This window comes from Syngnathus scovelli, chromosome 1 (genome assembly GCF_024217435.2).
Source record: "Syngnathus scovelli strain Florida chromosome 1, RoL_Ssco_1.2, whole genome shotgun sequence".
NCBI classification, from domain to species: domain Eukaryota; kingdom Metazoa; phylum Chordata; class Actinopteri; order Syngnathiformes; family Syngnathidae; genus Syngnathus; species Syngnathus scovelli.
Window position 1 is genome coordinate 27470805 of NC_090847.1, and position 19956 is coordinate 27490760.

The 19956-nt window shown below is 44.0% G+C and overlaps 1 protein-coding gene across 3 annotated transcripts in view; it reads right to left on the minus strand.

The window, feature by feature from the left end:
• Positions 1 to 19956, minus strand: part of efnb3b (ephrin-B3b) — a 43824-nt gene that overhangs the window by 8226 nt on the left and 15642 nt on the right. For all 3 annotated transcript variants that reach the window (XM_049732459.2, XM_049732458.2, XM_049732457.2), the window contains one exon: positions 16471 to 16760. In XM_049732459.2, the coding sequence (XP_049588416.1) occupies positions 16471 to 16760 (290 nt within the window). The remainder of the gene's footprint in view (positions 1 to 16470; positions 16761 to 19956) is intronic.

Sequence of the window (19956 nt, forward strand, 5' to 3'; positions counted from 1 at the left end):
TTCACAAGTGAGACACACACCTCAACCATCCACAAGTGCACGCAGTTGCCCATCAAAACAAAAAAAAAAACCCTCCATCCGCCCCGTCCTTCTTTCCAAAAACGTTATTTGTCCTCACGCGAGCCATCAGCACGTTTGGAAGGAAGGAAGGCGAGCGAAAGAAAGGGAGGTGTGAAGGCGATGCAACTTCACTTGTCACACCTCCTTGCCTCGATTTCTACATAATGCAGAGTGTGAAAGCACGAGGAGGCTTTGGAATGCAGCGCGGCCCGGGGTCAACGGCTGAAGCATACTTTCGCAAAGAAGGCGACAAGAGTGCATTTCCAGCTCAAAATAGATTCACGGGATCACGCTCGCCGTCGCCGAGTTCCGATTCCAAGTGATTCGAAAAGATGCAAAGGAGGAAATATAATTAACACCAAACTATCATGACAGGTGAGATTGTTGAAATACTGAAGTGATGAGCCAGGAGGACTAAATGGAGCTGTCAACTCAACCTCAGCCACTTTGACACTAATGTCCTCCGACACCCGGAGGGAAGGCGCACGAGGGAGGCGAGCATGACGTGGGCGAGGCCGCGCCGGGGTCGCGAGACGTGATTGGCCGTGACAAGGTGTTGCTGATATGACGGCCACAAGAGGTCAACGTGATGATGGAGAGACGCTGTCAAGGGTGGGCAAAGTGGCCAGTCGTTGATTTCCTGTCATTGACTTGAATGGAAGTGGCATGCTATGTGTTAGCATTAGCATTAGCCAGCAGACACGTGTAGTTTTTTTAAAACAAAGTAAATTTCAACTGGGAGCAAAATAAAGTAACTTGAAGCTTAAAGAATTCACCAAGATTTGCCAAAATGTCATTGAATTTAACGGAATTGGCATGCTAGGCGTTAGCATTAGCTAGCGGACACTTGGTTTTTTTAAACATAAAATGTAAAATTGTCAGTAAACCTCAACTGGGAGCAAAATAAATTAACTTGAAGCTCACATACAGACACATTTACCGACCCGGCTCGTCTTTCCAGTCCAAAAACCAAATGTAGCCCAAAAGTTTGTGGCCATACTTTCTACAACGTCTTGGAGTGTATTTCTTTTTTTGGTCAGCGACGAATAATAGCCTAAATGGAGAAAAGATATGGCCGCCCGTGGCTGCGATTTTGAGATGAGATGGAAAGGGAAAGCGAGGAAGGAAGACGGGAGACGAGGGAGGGATGAGTAATTGAGACAATGATGAGCAGTGATGGGGGGGATGTGACGCGCCAGAGGATCGACGAGAGGAAGGATGTCTCTCGGAGCACAAAAAACAAATCAGTGAAGTCAGGCTTCATTGCACACAGACGCCAGGAGAGGAAACAAACAAAAAATATATATTTATAACTATACAAAGTAGATATATTGAGATAGAGAGCGAGTCATAAGCTTCCACATTTTGCTGTGTTTCTTTAACCGCTGGTGAATAACATCATAAATATCATTAAACATCCTAATTATGCATAAGTAAAAGCTAATTAAAATGGCGAATTGTATTACATGATCGTTTATAATAAGTTACATTATTAGGTATGATCATTTCATATCGACTTTTGGCTAAAAAAAAGCGAAGCGTGGAGAGTCTTTGTTCTGTAGCCGAAATGCATAATTGCAATCAGTTTATTTACTAATTCAGGTAATACAATTGAGAACAGATTCTCAATTGGGCTCAAAGAATAGATTTTCCGGTCCAAAACTCCAGCTAATTACGATTATTATGAAAAGCGCCGATTATTGTTAAACTCATGTCACCTCCACCTGCCCTTCTGTTCCTACGCTTTTAGCCTGCCGGTCTGCCTCCGACTAATCATGTCTCCGTTTTTTTTTCTTTCTTTTCCTGGATCCGGCCCGTTGGGTCCACTTGCCTCGCGTGTTGCCGCACGGCCGGTTTCCTGCGAAGTTTTGCGAGTTCACAGCGTGCTCGAGTGTGTGTCTGAGCAGAGCGCTCCCATCTGTGCAAATTCGCCTTCTGCAAAAGCGACTTAGCTTCTCAAGTGCGTGCGTGCATCTGTGTGCATTCAGCCGAGTAGAATTTACAGTTGCCTTCCTGTTTAAATTTGTTTTGCTCCCTCTCCAGAGTACCATGTGTGTCACATCCATGATGAAGAGCATACAAGCCGAGCGTCTCTCTGTGTCTCTCTCATGTTCTCGCTCCGTGACTGCCCTTACCCACCCTTTAAAAAAAAAAAAACATCTCAAACCTTTTCATAAATCTGCTGACGCTTGAAAACTCAACCGTGAGCATTAATGAAGCCATCATAGGCCATTAGTTTGCGGGGAAACGGAATTTTGGTTGAAACAGACCAGGCACTATTTGGTCTCCACATGGTGGAAGAGGAAAAAAAAAGTCTTATTTTTTCTTGCATTCCAACTTCAATACACAGCACATTACTTCTTCCAGAGCAGGGTGAAATTTCCTCATGTTTTCCTGCAATGGGTGGGACAGTGAAAAAGCCTTAAATGTTTCAGCTGTGATCAATCGTCACCAAAATTCGTCTCTACTCAGTTCCCCCTTCCACCCTCTGGAAATATTAAAATGATTGCTTCAGTATTTAGGATTTTATGGAGGTTTTCGTCTCGGCATAAAAAGCTTAAAGTAGACGTCAACTCCAATTTTTTTTCCAACTAATCGGTTCTGTGGAACCCAACTGGTCGAAATATAGTGTTCTGATTAATGTTTTCTTTTTATGGAATATGAATTAAACAGCAAAATCTGCCTGTTTATATCTATGTCCAGAGTCGGCCATTTTGTCACTTGCTGTAGACAGAAGATGACATCACAGTTGCCAGTCACAACCAATCACGGCTCATCAGTTTTCTGAAGCTCAACCGTGATTGGTTGTGACCCGAGATGGCAACTGTGATGTCATTTTAGGTCGACAGCAGGTGGCAAAATGGCCGCCCCCTGAGTTGGATTAAAACAACTCATATTCTAAATACAATCAGAATTTCGTGTTTACATTAGTGGGAGCACATCCAACATATTATTGTAAAGAAAAATTTAAGCTTGACTTCCTTTTTAAAGTCGAAAACTGGAATCAATCTTTAACAAAATGTACTTATGCCCACTTCCACTGCAGCAAACATTAACGCTCACCCCAATATTTTTTGATTTTATGGACATCCAAGAATGTACTTATGCCCACTTCCTCTGCAGCAAACGTTCACCCCAATATTTTTTGATTTTATGGACATCCAAAATGTACTTATGCCCACTTCCACTGCTGAAAATATAACGTTCACCTCAATATTTTTGGATTTTATGGACGAGTCACAGAATGCCAACTTTTCCGAATAACTTTCATTCAGTGAGAACTCATGAATGCATCAAAGCAAAGTGGAGGACTTCGGATAGGACTTCATAGTCACAGGTTGGAAGCCACATGATGCGTCACATGCCCACCAAACACACTCGGAGAGACGAGTCACGCAATCCTCCCCGATTTCACACATACTGCGCACCAAAAAGTGAGCGCTGACGTGAGGTTTACGTTGAACCACCGCTGGAGGCCCCCACGTCACTGAATTCAGTCACGCCGCTGTTTATTTCAAACTAAATCAGTGTCACAGCACAGTTACGGCTCAGCTTGAGCTCCTGCGTATGTTAATGTTCCACCGCGGCTAATGTTTCATCGACGAGCGCAAAAAGGTCACAGATGTTTCGGAATATGCTCCTGAGAACACATTGTTAAAAATCTTTAGTCTGAGAATCAAGACAGAAAATGACTCAAACGCTCCTGCCAAAGTCAGGGCTGTCCAAACAAAAACGTGTTTTTGCACAAGGCCAATGGTACTATTTCATGTTGCGCAATAAAATCGTACAGCGCTAATATAATCAAATGGAATGTAATAAATTAAACAGTTTGCGGCTCTTTTTGGTGAGTACGACTTGGTCACTGAACCCTCGAAGACGCGGGTGTCAAAGTCAAGGCCCGGGGGCAAATTATGCATTGAATTCATATGTCAATTCCCAAATTTCCAATTGTTTTCACTTTTAAAAAATAGAGAGATTGTTAGCATTTTTTATTACTTTTCATTTTTCCTAATAATTTTTATTTTTAAATATTTGATTATTATTCATTTTAATTATTTAATTATTATTATTATTAGTCTTATTATTTTAGGTTGACAATTCTAATGGCCCTTTAAAGCAAACTATAACTGTGCTGCGGCCCGCGACAAAAATTAGTTTTAACCCTAACCCTAACCCTAACCCTGCTCTAAGAAGAGTTTCACAACTACTTTAAGTAACTCAATGCAAACTCGAGATGAAAATCTAACAATACTCGCAGGCATATATATTCTTTATGACCAAATAAAACCACAGCTCGAGAAGCCAAATAACACAAAGAGTCCGAGTGAGCGGCTGGCTGGATGCATGACGTAACGTCACCCAAGTGGCGGCCATGTAGGACAGTCGCAAGCGATGTTCTGCACAACTGGGTCATCGCTCCCATCCTGGGGCAGTGAGGGCATTCTTGAGCGTGTGTGTGTGTGTGTGCTTCAAACTACATGTCCTGCAGTCTACCTTGCAAGTGAAGCGACATATATTTACTTCCATGACCTCCTACACATGCACACACGCACACCACCATCACTTCAGCCAATAGACTGGAGGGCTGGAAGAAATGGGTCAAGCTCTTCTTCCCCAACGTCTCCTGCTTATGTGTTTTTTTTTTTCCTTCTTCTTCTTCTTAGTCCCAAGCTGCTCCAAGAATCCACACGGCAGGATTTAAATCATCAAAATCCATCATGGAAAACAAGCGGCAAGTGTGAGAAGTGAGTCTACGTGGACAGACATATTCAAACGAAGACGTCCTGGAAATGTAAACAAGACACACTGGCACGTCTTGTTCGGTGTGCATATGCAGATTGGTGTAGTTAGTCAGCAGAAAATACAAGTGAAGGGACGGAATGTCAGGTGGAAGTCAGAGCCTTGTGTTTCCAAATGGAATCTGCACTTAACTTTGAGGCGGATCACTTCCTTCTGCACCGAAGCATCCCGTAAATTAATTTTTAACAAAGCGGGCGTACTCACATGGATGTAATCTAACCATTTTTACTCATTATTTCATTAAGATTTCTTTTTTAAAATGATCAATTTAAACTACGGTAATTCCTAATTTATCGCGGATAATTGGTTCCAAAAATCACTTGCGATAAGTGAAATCCGCGAAGTACGGTCACCAACAAGAAGTACTGGGCAGGCTAACGAGTTAGCGTAAATATGCTAATTCGCGATCATGCTAACACACGAAAACGGACTTCTAAAGGAATGTAAACGAACATTTGGAGCAATACTACATTGTCTTAAAGGTTAAACACATATTTCCTCAATTTACACATTTTATTTTGACTTTTAAATGTTTTATTTTACTTTTAAATGTTTTTTTTTAATTTGGAAAAAAAATCCGCGATGTAGTGAAGCCGCGATCAACGAAACGCGAAGTAGCGAGGGATCACTGTATATCTAATTAAATGCAATTTGCAGTATGGATGGATGGATGGATGGATGGATGGATGGATGGATGGATGGATGGATGGATGGATGGATGGATGGATGGATGGATGGATGGATGGATGGATGGATGGATGGATGGATGGATGGATGGATGGATGGATGGATGGATGGATGGATGGATGGATGGATGGATGGATGGATGGATGGATGGATGGATGGTCTATTGAAGTGGTTAATAGACATTTGGTGGTGTCATTGTGAGCTGCCTCCTTCATAAACACAAACATCTTCTGGTGATGTACTGCGATGTCACTTGAGCGCAGCGAGGGGGAAAAACGGGAGACAGTGACACCCAACTCCAAGCTTCACATCCCTCGTCACTTGTCAGACTGTCATCACCGCACGCACACACACACACACACACACACACATGCAGCCCCTCCACTGTGACATTGTCTGTCATTGCATAGCTTAAAGCATTGGCGTCAGGCCCACAGAAACGCTGGAGCCGAGGCGGGATGAGGGACCTTTGAGCGAAAACCCCGCTGATCCGATTTTGCATTTATTTGGAAACAAACACAAAAAAAAAAAAAACATTCCCAAGCTGTCAGAGTCAACGTTGTGGCTGATGAAGCTCAATAAATAACAAGGATATTTGGAGCACGGCGGCGCATATTCAGGTGAAGGACGAAAGTCTGCTTCTTGGGAAGTGGGTCGCGGGTCTGAAGGGAGGAACGATCTGTGACATGCATCAGGAGGGAAAAGGGAAAGCAAGCGGGAAGACGGGGGCGGGGGCTTCTAAATTAAGATGCAGAAGGGATTGAGGGTGCAAATGTGACAGAGCAAGCTAGATATCCTTCACTGGCCACTTCATTAGGTACACTCGCTCATGCAAACAAAATATTCTTTTGATTACACTAGCCAACAGCAAATTTATTTTCCAAATGGCTTTGTGGCTCCCTGCGAGATCTATCAATAAGTAAGCCAAAAGTCACACACATTGTAGTATTGGGGGCGTGGCTTAATCAAGAGCTCTGACTCCATTCACGTTCACTTTAGTCCGAGCCTCTCCTCGTTGCTAGTGTGTGTTTTCGTAGCGTTAGCGACAGGTCTGAAAGTGGTTTTCATTTTCTTTACAAGCTACCCAGTTCCCCAGTGGCGGGGGAGACATGTTAGATGTTACAGCTTCCAAAAAAGCATTTCCAACACCAAGGTTGTAAAAGTCACAAAACCCTGCTAAAGGCAAGACGATCTGGACCTCCTTCATCAACATCTGCTGTTTACTCAAGCGTTCCTGCACTGACATGAAAGCTTAGCCTTTCGTAAAAACAAAAAAAAAGGAGCAAAAGCAGCACCGAGTGTTGACGTGAACTCCGCCGCTAATATTCAGCCATCACGCTTGTTAGCTCATTCCGCTAATATTTAACACCGATGGAGTATTTGCGACATTTAATGTTTTTGGATTGCGGGAAGGAACACACGTCGTGTTAACGGCTCTCCTTGTTGTTCCACATGCGGTCGGTCCAATTCCGAGATGTTTTGCTAATCTCCAACAGTCCAGTCTGCGTTCTCTCGCCCGGGCTACCCTCCTCCCTCCCCGCCTGCCGTTATTATTGTTTCCAAAAGGAGGAAAGCACGTGCGCGCGCACACATACATGAGAAGCAGCCAGGCGAAATAATGCATCTTGACGTGTGTGCCTGCATACCGCTGCAGGGAGAGATTGGAGAGAAAGAAAGTGGAAAGAAGGAGGGCGAAATATGAAGGGCAGGATGATGGACAGCGGAAGGCACAGTGCAATTATATACTATCTGTGTGTACGTGTGTGTACGTGTGTGTGTGTGTAACAGTAAAAGAAAGGGAGTGATGACAGCCATGTTTGTCGAGCTTCCCTGCGATTAAAGCAGGCTGCTCCGAACTGTGTGTTCAAGCTATATGGCAATCTGTCTGTTTTTCTTCTTTCTATGTGTGTAAGTGTAAGCGTGTTTGCGCAGCTAATGCATCGGTCTGTCTTCAATTTTCAGAGTTTGTCTACGGGTTTGTCAACTCGCTTCACAATAAGCAGCAGGTTGGCAAATTATTTGAAAATAAGCTAGGTGCCTGAAAGTTGAAATTCACTGTTCAACTTAGCCCTTAAGTTCGCTAGCGTAATGCTAATGCTAAATAGCATCTGCATAGACATTGTAACAGGATCTACTCAGTCATATATTCTTTATCCTCTGTGTTGAGTGAATAATATTAGCGCCGCACTGATCAGCTGGGATTTTAAAGAACATTGAGTGATTAAAAAAATATGGAAAAAAGAACCCGCTGATTTCAAGCTCTCCTCAAGCATCAAAATCTCAACCCGACGTCAGGAATCAGACGAGCAAGCCTCGCAATTACCGACAGCCAAAGTGCGATTTCATCACTTGAGCACCTGAGTGAGGCCTCACACAAGGTCAAGTGAGAAAAAACAGACACGCTCCCGTAGGATCAAACGCCTCAAAAGTTGTTGCTCGCTGCTCTTTTGCAAGCCATTTTTGTGCGGTCTGCCAAAACATGACAGATGGGAAATATCTGCCTTCGACTGACTGGAAATGGAAGAACTGTTGCAGCACACAGCGAGCCCACTTCAAAAATTAATATAGCTTTTTTTTAATTTTAGGTTGGGTCATTTTAAAAAAAAAAAAAAAAGCTATGCTCGCGTATTGCGTATCGTAGAATAAACAACATGATAATTGGTCTCCAGGTGGTTTTATTTCATCCAAATTCCTCCATCAAGTCGACGGAGGAGCTGCCTGTCGGCCGGGCTGATCTGCACCTCATCACACGCTTCCTAATTGCGATCCAAAAATAACAAAGTCGGGCCGGCCAACTAGCGAGACGCGCTAGTACACGTGTATCAATCATTGAACAATAACAAACCGCACTGTTTGCCTTTTTAAAGTAGAATAAAAACAGCACTTCCATCTTTATTAAAACTTCAAATCATCCCAAGACAGACTTGCCAGAACGGAACGGTGACTTTCCAAGCAAGGTGGAACACGAAGGGAATAAATAAATAAAGGTTAAAGCAATCAAACAGAGCAGCCATTCTCCAATGCGAAAAAAGGAAAAAATTAAATAAGATGCCACTGGCTACACCAGCGACTGTTCCCCCCTCGCAGCGCCGCCCAAAAGCAGCGGGGGGCGCTGCGGATGAATTAGCACACTGTTTTCACTCATTAGGCCGCACCCAACGCCTCACTTTCTCCCTCTTTTATTTTCGCCTCTTTCTTCAGTTCCGACTTCTCTGGCAGCGCACAAAGAGGCTGCTCATAATGAGTGTGTGTTATTCCGTGTGTGTGTGTGTGTGTGAAGGATTATGGCGGCTCCAATGCAGTGAATAGGGGCCAGACTGGGCCCCGGCCCGGCTGAATTAATTACTCTAATTAGCTTCTTAATTGCATATATTAAGCCGATGGTGAGCTTCCATTTTAGGATCTAGATTGGTCTTACTGTGAACACACACACATATACAAAACGCATGTGGGTGGCAAGCCTACTTCTAGCTCCGCCCCCCCCTCAATCCACTTGAAGTACGAGTGGAGAAAGGAGACCCCTCCATGATGGTGCTATTCAATTATCCAGCCTCAACTTCATCAATATATAATAAGTGCACGGAACAAGAGCAGATGTGCGCTAATACGGACGTTAAGCCCCCTAAAGAGGAGCCGGGGGGGACTCATTTGGCATCTACTGAGAATATCTGAACACTCAAGAGAGACAGCAGACCTCCCCCAAGGCCTCCAATTTAGATCATACGCCTCCCGCATTTTGCCATGAATAGTCATATCCGAAAAACAACAAACAATTACCGTTAACAACAACGCTAATGAGATATTCTGGCCAGCTACGGGCTCGAGGGGTCGTGACCTTGGCGGGGCGGCCGTTTGGGGTGAAACATAGACAACAATGAAGATTAGTGGAGGACGAGTCAACAGCTAATGAAGCTCACGCACACATATGCAATGTGATAATGACATCCTTTGTGCAGTTTGGAAGCAATTAGGACGCTTAAACGGCGACTCCAAAGGATTTGTAGCCAATTGTTTGTCCTTGTTTCTTTGAACGGTGGACCTTCCCGCTCCATCATGTCGTGCGCTACGACTCAGTCTTTATCTATTTGGCACGTATGTCTTATTTACCATAAAACTCTATTTTAGGATGGTTGTTTCCTGCCATCATAGAGAAGAAGCAGTCATATAATTTCCGTGAACGATAAGGACGAGATACAATGGAAGCTATGGCGCTAAGCTACATGCCGTTAGCCTGATAGCAGAGCTAGCTAAGGCATTTATAACTTCTAAATTCTAAATTTTAAACACAGCAATACTACTGGCATATCCCCACGTCATTCTGTTGTTTTTCGCAACATAAAACAAGCAAAATTCCTGAAAATAAACAAATCAATTGACATTTAGTTTGACACGCGTCGTAAAACTCCGCCTCTTCCATTAAACTGCGAGAGGCATGCGGCATTATATTGCCACAAGATTGAAAGTCTATTTTTTTAGACAATAATGAGTGTAAATAACTACATTATCTCCGTGTGTACATGCATTTTTCCATAAAGCTGCCTCTTGGGCAGCAAGAGGTCACGTTTACGTGATCCTGTCCACTAAATCAAGCGCCATATTAGTGAGCTAATGCCGTCTACGAATGGCAGAGGTCAACCAGCGAGGTGCGCTTGTTTTATACACCCGCCCGCCTCTCGCTGCGCTTGCACATTTGATTGCTTAGCAGAAGGCTGGCTGCGCACAATAGCGCTTTTGTCTCTTTTAGCGCTGAGAAATGTTTGCGTGCATGCGCGCGCGCGCGCGAGAGAGAAAGAGCAACATGGTGCACGAAGGTTAAATGAATCACACAATGTTAACCAGGCCCTATCCAATTAAGAAGGGATTCTTTAGTGTGTAATTCTCTGAGTGTGTGTGTGTGACCTTAAGCGGGAGCGACGCATCCCTCCCCCCCTCCCAATTTAATGCGCACACACAACGCCACAATCTCCAAGCCGACAGGAGCCGAGCTCTGATTGCTGACCTAAATCAGCTCGGCGATCTGTCACTTTCTCTTACTTACACTCGCCACACATCTTTTTTTGTTTGTTTCATTTTGCATCTTTTCTCACCCCTTCCACACTCAAATGTCCGACTTTCAGCTCAGCCCCCAAACGCCTCATTGGTGTCGCGCGATATTAGCTGTCGACACGGCGGCCGCTCCATTAGGTACACCTGCACGAGTTACGATCAGTCAAATGCATAATGGCGATTTTCAGATTCCATTTCTAACTTTAGCTTTCACAAATGAGAGATGAACGTGTTGCCTGAAGAACTGGAAATGTTCGCTGAAGCGCAAATAAACGCATTGCATGCTGGGGCCGGCAAATTGCTGATGGAAGATTTTGTGAGGGCGGGGTGGAGGAAGGTTGGAGGGTGGGGGGGCAGTAAATGAAAAAAATAAAATAAATGAAATAAAATAAAGTGAGATTCATGGAGGTCCAGGATGGAATGCTCGGCCAGGCCGAGGCAATATTTGTCATTTGCAATGAAGAAACTTGGCCTTGAAATTTCAATAACCGTTTTTCCAGACCAGTGAGTCGAGCGTGGAACGGAGCCATCGGAAGAAAGTGGGATTGGCGATGATGATGAATGACTTCTAATGCTCAAGAGAGACCGCAGACGTGCTTTCAAGTGAAAAGGACTTTGAGAAAGACACCTGGGCAAAGACTGTTGAAATCAATGAGCTTCCATTTTGGATCCTAATAGCTTCAAGGAGGTCACGTTTCCCCCGCAATATCAAAACATGAACATTTTTCTTTTGAATCAGATCTTGATTAACTCTTTGAGCGTCATTGACGTGAAATGTCTTCAATGGGAATCATAACGAGCAGCGCCGACGACTTTTTCTTTAATGGGCTTAGAAGAGTCTTGGCCAGCTTCTTTTCTGCATTTCTTCATCCAAAATAGGTAATTTGGGGTAAAACCAACCCATGTTCTCCTGATGATTACTAATAAATGAACCGGACTTCACAGTCATTAAACATAATTCTCTTCGAGCCTTGAAAGATCAGTCAGAATGCTCTAAATCAGCTGCCGCTCAATAGCTTCTCTTTTTCGAAAATGTCTGGCAGTGGAAAGAGTTTAACTTTATTCAAAAATCACTTTTGAAACAGCATGCAAGAAAATGTGGATTGATTTTCCCATAAAAGCTGGTTTTGACATTTATATTTTGCTTCAGTTCAATGGAAACGGATGCTCCTTCTGGTGAGTGTGCTTTGCCCACCAGGGGGCAGTATCAAAAGTCCTCAATAAGCCGTAGTAATACTAGTTATTCTTTGCGGATGATAAAGAATATGCGAGTGTGACGATCTCGAAGCACCACTACTTTTATGCCGCTGACGGTGAGGACAAGCAATGTCATTTGAAATGGTCTAACCCAAATGTCTTCAAAAGAATGTACCGATTTCCAAAAAGAACGACAAGAAGTTGGCCAAACAAATTCATCAAATGATCGGTCATGATTTAACTTCCACGCTGAGGTCATTTTGACCTTTTTCCATTTCTCCTTGCACTTAAGCGTCTACAAATCAAAAAGCTTTCGGCGCGATGAAAAATTCAGCAGCTATAGATTTGTCCGGACTCCGCAAACACTCGCGCACACCTGCGCATGCTTCACCGCGGCATGGCGCGGCGAGGAGGTGGTGGGCGCCGCTCATTTAGTGCGCAGTGCAGATTTCCTCCCACCGCATCGTCTCCTCTTTTGTCTACTGCACTTCTTCATCTGCCACTCACCTTCACCCTCGCCCTCCTCAAACTCCATCCTTAGCCGCCACTTGTGCCATTTATTTCAGCTTAACCCTGATAAATAAACCAGCGGCAGCCTCTGCATTATTGAACACGCCGCCGATGCTGTCGGCGCACACCGCAACCTCAAACAATTAAACCGCACACCCACAATTAATCACTTCAAAACACGCAGATGCAAACAATCCGCTTTTTACACTTCTCTCGCTCGTCTATTATTCATTTTAAACTTGTTGTTTACGTGGAACGGCGCGTGACGGCCAGAACCGGGCTCTCCGCACAGCCCCGGGGGTCCCGCTGCATAAAAAGCCCGGCTGGGAGTCCTTTTTCGGTCGCTGGATCATTCACGCCCACGCGGGGAGACAGACGGCGATGTCCGCATTCATGCGCACTCACGAAACACGTCGACAAAAAAACCTGTGCGCGTGCACGCGAGCACTCTCGCTCACGCGCGCACACACACTCTCACACACACCATCTGTCTCAGCATGCAACAACAACACCGCAATCCCGCAGTGAGTGACCTGCTCGCAACAAGTCACCAAACTTTTAGAGCTTTTCCGAGGATGTTTACAGCAACCCGTGTGTGTGTGTGTGTGTGCGTGTGTGTGTGTGTGTGCATATAATCAGAGAAGGCCCCCGTGTGCGCCGATGTGAGTGTGCATTCGTTAGCGGTGGCGAAGATAAGTGTGTGTGTGGGAGAGTGGCAGCCAGGTTGAGGGAGTGAAGGAGCTCACACACACACACACACACACACACACACATGGATGCAAACTCACACACAAATGCAGACAAGGTCAAATGTATGTTGACTGTGAGACGGCCATCATTCACTGCGAGGTGTGCGTTTGCATACGCATGAGTGTGTCACCTTTGAAGCCATTTGAAGAAATGATACATTTCTACGGATTACTTTTTAGGAAGAGCCTAAAACAGCACGCTAACTAGCACTGCCGCTAGCAAATATTAGCACAGTCCGTCGATTATTTGAGCGCTTATGAGCTATAAGATACTTTTTGTGTTTGTATGGCAGGCAGTGAAAGGCGGGGCCTAGCTCGGTGAGTGACGTGGGTGTCGGCATCTTTGCGCTATATCGGGGGGGGCTCAAACTCTGACCTGCGGGCCAAATTTGGCCCACGGTGTAATTATTTTTGGCCCGCCAAGACAAATTGTGCATCGACTTTATGTGTCAATACAAAAATTGCAAAATGTCTTCACTTTTGAAAAAAATAGAGCAATTTTTATTATTCTTCTTTTAAAATTCTTACTAGTCTCTAATTTTAGAACTAGTTCAACTACATATAATATGAGACGTTCATAACATTTATTTGGGTCGACAGTCATAATGGCCCTCCGAAGGAAACTATGACTACAATGAAGCAGGCGACAAAAATGAGTTTGACACCTAAAAAAAAAAAACGACATGGAAGCGATCCACAAAGTCAGGCAGCAAAATCCGCTCTCGTCGAGTCTCCATTCGAATGTGTGCGTGTGACGAGGACGCAGGCTTACATAAACTCTGACCTCATGTTATGAATGAAAACATCCATCAGTGAGTATGACTAATCAATTTTGCCGCTCTTTCTCTCCCCTCCCCGGGGTGCGGGAAGAAAAGAATGACTTTTAATGGGATTGGAGTAATCTGATTACAAAGCAGTGGCATCTGTAATACATTAGTGACCTTCCAAAACAAAGTCATTAGATGAGAATCCCTCCCAACACCACAAGCTCGACTCGATTTGTAAATGAACCCATTAGTACTTGTCAGCGATGATCACGTAGCAGCATAGCTAGCCCGGGCGTAGCGTTCATTTTTCATGCGCCGATTTCAAAATATCCTGATCATAATTGTCGATAGGAAATTACGGACTATAAATCTTTTCAGAATATAATTAGTCTTTAGTCAATTATTTAGATAAAAAGTGTTTCTTTTTGCGACACAGCAGGTTCTTAATTAAAAACTCATGGCTGTTTCTCGGCAACCTTTGACCTTTGCGCGGTTTCTGTTCCTTGTGTTGATTATTATGAAATTTTACTCCTTCATTGTTTTGAGATTCCCCCTGGACCAGAAAAATTCAAAAAACAACATTTTGAGAGAGCTGTGCGGAATTAAGTTGCCTCAAGATTCAAAGCGCTACGCTAACTCCAGTATGCTAGTTTAAGCTTTCCACTACAGGCATGAATTGATACTACAATGGTGATCCAAATTGAAATGTGATTTGATTTTTCTAACCAGAAAGGAAGATGACAGGCTCACTAAAACTCCGCCCCTTTTTGTGTGGTTACAAATAAATACTGTAGTATTAAAGATGGAAGAACATGCACGTTATAAATTTATTCTTTCTATACAACAAAATCTGTCCAACGTCGTGCTCGGCGATTCGATCCACATGCTTGATGTCGGGCGAGTGTCCCTCTCTAATGGCCGGCGCTAAGGAAGTAGCTAAGGCTCTTTAAACGCGCCATTAAACGAGCCGGTTATTAGCGACGTTGCGGCTTCATTAAAGCAGACACCATAAGCGCTGTTCTTCATTAAGAACCTTGCCAATTAAAGCTTGCATATGGTTATCAATAAGTTATCAGCGCTAGATGTTGCGTGCGTTAAGCTACTCCGCTCGCATATACAAGTCGGGGGTGAGGGGGTTGAGTGACCTCCAGCCTTCATCGATCAGACCGGAACTGTCAATCGATCCGTCTGAGTGCTATGTGTGTGCGTGCGAAGATGATAAAGGCCTCAAATGTCGACCGACCCGCTCTGGGAAAGACCAAATCAAGTTCAATCGATTTTTAAATCGCACACCAGAGCCGGCCAATACGGCCTTTAAATGAAATCTCCGATCTTTTTCGTAAAATCCGATTTCTGATTTCAAGCAGTTGCTCCCCTCATCTTACAGGAAGGAAAAACAACAACAAAAGAAAATGTCATTATTCAAAACAAGACCTGCTTTTGTTTTCTTCCCCCTTGTGGGATTTGCTTTATTTCTCCTGATAGCAAACAAGCTTTGAAACTATTTTTTCCCCGCAAGATTTTTTTTCACGCCAACATTAACTTGCATCAACTTCCACAGAAATAAATTCAACTGAATTAAACTCACGCATCGCCTGTTTGAAAAATAGTCTCTAAATATAGCGACCACCGACTCTGACTTTGTAAAGTCGCTTGTCTCAGTTCACAGAAATGTTGTTAGTTGAAAAAAAACATATACATAATATATAAAATAAAAAATATAAATAATGAAATGAAATAATAAATACAATGAAAATAATAAATAATAAATAATATAATAAATAAATAATCATAAAATATAATAATTATATATATGTATATAATTATTATTTTATTTTTTTGATTATTATTTTTTTTTTAAATCGGCCAGTCAGGATTTTATTCTGCCAAATGCCACGACAGGAATCCGCCTAAAAAAATCCGTAAGGGTCTGGCCCTAATTTTACTCAAGTAAATTTCTTTTTGCTCCATTTTTTTTTCCTGCTTAGCACAGATGAGAGGAAGCGAAGACACATAGCGTGCGTGCACCTGAGCGCATCCTAACCGCCCGCCCGCCCGCCTGCGAGCTGCGTAGGAGGCGACAACCAAACAAGTCTCACTCCCGAACTCTTTGTTGTATCATGTGTGAAAACGAAAGCATAAAACAAAGCACCCCTTCGGCTTCCGGAATGTTCCGTCCCATATGACCGCACGGGGCCCGACTTGCCTCGATGACCTCATCGTCGGGTCCCCCGAGGGGTGCGAACAATCTGCTCCGAATCGACCAAAGCAAAGCGTGTTTTCATCCTTTGTGGTGACTGCCGAGTCAGACGATAACAATAAACGGCGCCGACATGACGGACGCCGACTGACTTGACATGAGTCACTTATGTATCACCACTTTTGAGCAAAATAACTCAACCGAACTTTGTGTGGCCAACATGTGAACTGCACTGACAACAAATAAAAATACCATCCATACATTTACGTAATAAATAAAGTCAACTGAATGTGAAAATTCCAAACTTGCATGGAAACTACATGACTGAGTTCCCACCTCTGGCAAACGAGCTCCGATAATCTCAACGACCATCAGTACGATAAACAAACACGGTCGGGTTCAATCGGAACTCAAGCGCGGCAGCAAACCAACGGTCCGACGCGCGCACGCTTACCGATGATGTAGTAGTCCTGCATGCTTTTGAACTCGTGGCCCCACAGGTTGGGCGAGAACTCCTGGAACTTGATGGTGAAGCGGCGTTCCCGCGTAGGTTCGTCGCACGTCAGCACGATGTTGGGCGAGCCCGCCACCTCGCAGCGGTCCGCCTGGTCCCGCGACGACACCAGGTACAGCTTGTAGAACTCGTACTCGGGCGTGGAGCGGGCCGTGTCCAGCGGCGGGCAGATCAGGTCCAGCCGGTCCCCGATCTGAGGGTAGAGCACGTAGCCCTTATCGTCTCGGAACCTGTCGGGGGACGGGAAGGAAGTCAAGTTAGATTCCTGGACCCGGAAAGAAAAACACGTGGAGCGGTTCCTAATAAAGTGACTCGACGGAGGCAGATAGAATGAAAACGTCAAAAGGTTTCGACAGACTGCGTGACGGGAAAGCCGAAGGGAGCTCGAACGGTTCCGCCGTTCCTTCTATCTCGGGGCCTCGTGTCTTACATATAAACCGTCACAAAGCACGCGAGCGTCACAAAAAATTTGAATGACAACACGACGGAGCCGCAGGGAGGTCTGACAATTTGAGCTTTTCAGGGAAAAATTAAAAGTTGAACAATCTGGGAATGAAAGCCAAAGAGGAACAATGCGAAGACTATTACACCATCTTCCCGGCAACGACGGCGGCCATCTTTCGGGCCGCCGTGGACAAAACACAACTTGGAAGCGGTCCATAGTGAGACGGGAAGTACTGTCGATTTATTCCCTGGCGTCTCAAACTTGCCTCCGACTGCTCTCCTAAAAACAGAAGCGGTTTCATTTCCTTCGATGTGTTATGTATCAAAAGGTTGTCTATCTATCGCTATATATCTATGATATCTATCCATCTATGTTTACAGATTTTTATATCCGGTGTAAAGACGGATTTTTATGTTTTCAATTCCAAGATCAACTTTCCCGAGTCTGAGCAGAATCTTGAGCAACGTTTGGGCTTCCTTTCACTCTCTATCTCGCCTTTTTTTTTTTTTTTTTTTTTCCTACCCTCGGTCGTCAACAATGGAGCCATTCATGTGGCCGCACTTTGAAACGCGATGTGGTGTGGGAAGGGTTGAGGAGGGGGGGCAGAGGTGACACTGATGGAGTTTTTGGAGGTGGTGGGGGTTAGAAAAGAGGAGGGGCTTGCTTTTCTTCTTTGGGCAGAAACATCATTTTTTCACCCAAGCATTGACCTCCAAGACTCCATGAGTGTCTACCCACCCCCGCCTCGATGCCTCCTGCAGCTGCCCCTCCCCGTCCACTTGACACATTTGCAAGGTGCGCTCGTGTGTCCTCTTCTCTGCATATCATCGTGACGGACAGCTTGGACATTTCCAAAATTCCACAAAGGCAATCCGAGACCATTGTGGAGTTGGAGCCGGGCACACAGGTGCCATCAGTTGTGTGTGTTTTCATTTTAGCAGAATTAATGTGTGTCACTAAGAAAAGAGACTCCACAAGGCACAATGTCGAGGCCCCTAAACATTCGAAAATTCCGATCCTAATTACCAGACTTTCCAGTAATAAAAACAAGACAGAAGACTCAAGGTGGGTAAAATCAAATTCCATTCTTTCCACACTTAGACAGGAACCATCCCGTGACCTCAAAGGCCACGTCAAGCTTCCTCATCCTTGAACGCATCACAGCTTGGCGGGAGGCGGAGTCAACAAAGTAGGATTCTCTTCGGAACGATAAATGATCTTTTCTTATGGCGGGTTTGATTTAAAGCGTCCCGACCACATAAAGCTGTCCACTCTAATCTCATGGTGTAATTTCAGACTCGCACACACACACAGACACACACGTTCAATGTACACACAGTGTCAAATGCACAGCAGGGGAGCGACGAATTGGGTAGGAGAGCGATCTGCTCCAGGAGTAATAATGTATAACAAGTCTATTCATCAATTTGAACTTCAATAAATGAGACACATTATGGAAAATCTGGCATTTTCTCCATTATATTGCAAAACAACAAACAAAATAGTCACTGACTGGAACACTCATTTGCGGCTAAGCCAGCTCACACGTCATTTTTAAACGCTGACACAAGCAAACATCCTTAAATTAACTTTCTGACATGATTCTCCATCTCCTGGAGTAATAATAATAACAATAAAATGTCCGCCTTAAGGATGAAAAGGGGCAAATGAAAAAAAACCACGACTTTGAGGAGAAATATTATTCCAGGCCCGAGCCGCTGGCTCGGATCACTGGCTGAAGTGGAGAAACGGCACGAAGCAAGAAGCAGCTGCTAGCATTTTCCAATGTTTTGCTGCAGCAATCACAGAAGTGTAATGGGGAACAGATGCGAAGGAATATGTAATACATACCAACAACACACATTCAATTCCTTCCTCTTTGACACAACACTCGTTATTCCTCCGCAAATGTGGTTTTTACCTGACTGCAAGATTTCAAGCAAGTAGTATTTTATTACAGGAACTTGGACGAGGTTATGTTTATTATAAAGAAAAAAAAAAAAATAAATAAAATATATATATATATATATATATATATGTATTTTTTTTTTTAAATATATATATATATTTTTTTTTTTCGTTTTTATATATATATAAAATAAAATAAATTATATTATATAATAATATACAATATATATATATATAATAAAATATATTATATAATATATTATAATAATGAACTCTTGGTACAACTACAACTTTTCTTTTCGTTTGAATAATCCATGATGATAGCCGTTTTATTCCGAATGGACAGCCCGGCTGTCCATTAGCGGGCGCGCCGGACAGGCGTCTTGAAATATCCATAATGGTTATTAGTGTCTTCATTAAAGAAGCATATACCCTGGAGAAGAAGAGCACAAGTGCTCTTTGAGTGTGATGGACCAACATTTGAAGCAGCAGTCGTGGAAATTGATGAGAGTCGAGGGCGAGGCTTGGCCCGGATCCCTCGGAACGTTTCTATTGTACGATGAACGATCTTACATTACGTTACATGACAGGTAAAACCATCAGCGGCTACAAAAAAAAAAAAAAAATTTGTATGTAGTGTTTTATAATAATGACATTGAATTTTCTCGTTGAGCACTTTAAGTCTCACGGCCTGCCCGGTGAGTGACGTGGGTGTCGGCGAACGACAGCTCAGAAGTTGGTTGCTATGTTATTTTGTGTCCATAATCGTAGATGTGGAATTGTGTGGAGCACTTCTGCTTTGTGCTGAACAAAAAGCACTTGCCAAAAGATCTTCTACACAGCATCAAGTGCGAAAGAGGGTCAGCGAGCGAGGCCAGGCTCGCGCGGACTAGCGGAGAGGCGCCAGAGGTTGACGTAAAGTCAGCCAGCGCCGCGAAGCCCGCAGGAATGTTAGTGGTGAGTGCGAGCGACGACAGCGCCGTTAACAGCTTCCATGTGGCGGGCAGGCGACCCAGCGAGAAAGGGAGCACAAACGGGAGGTGGCGGGAATCATCTGGCGATGCAGAAAAGGA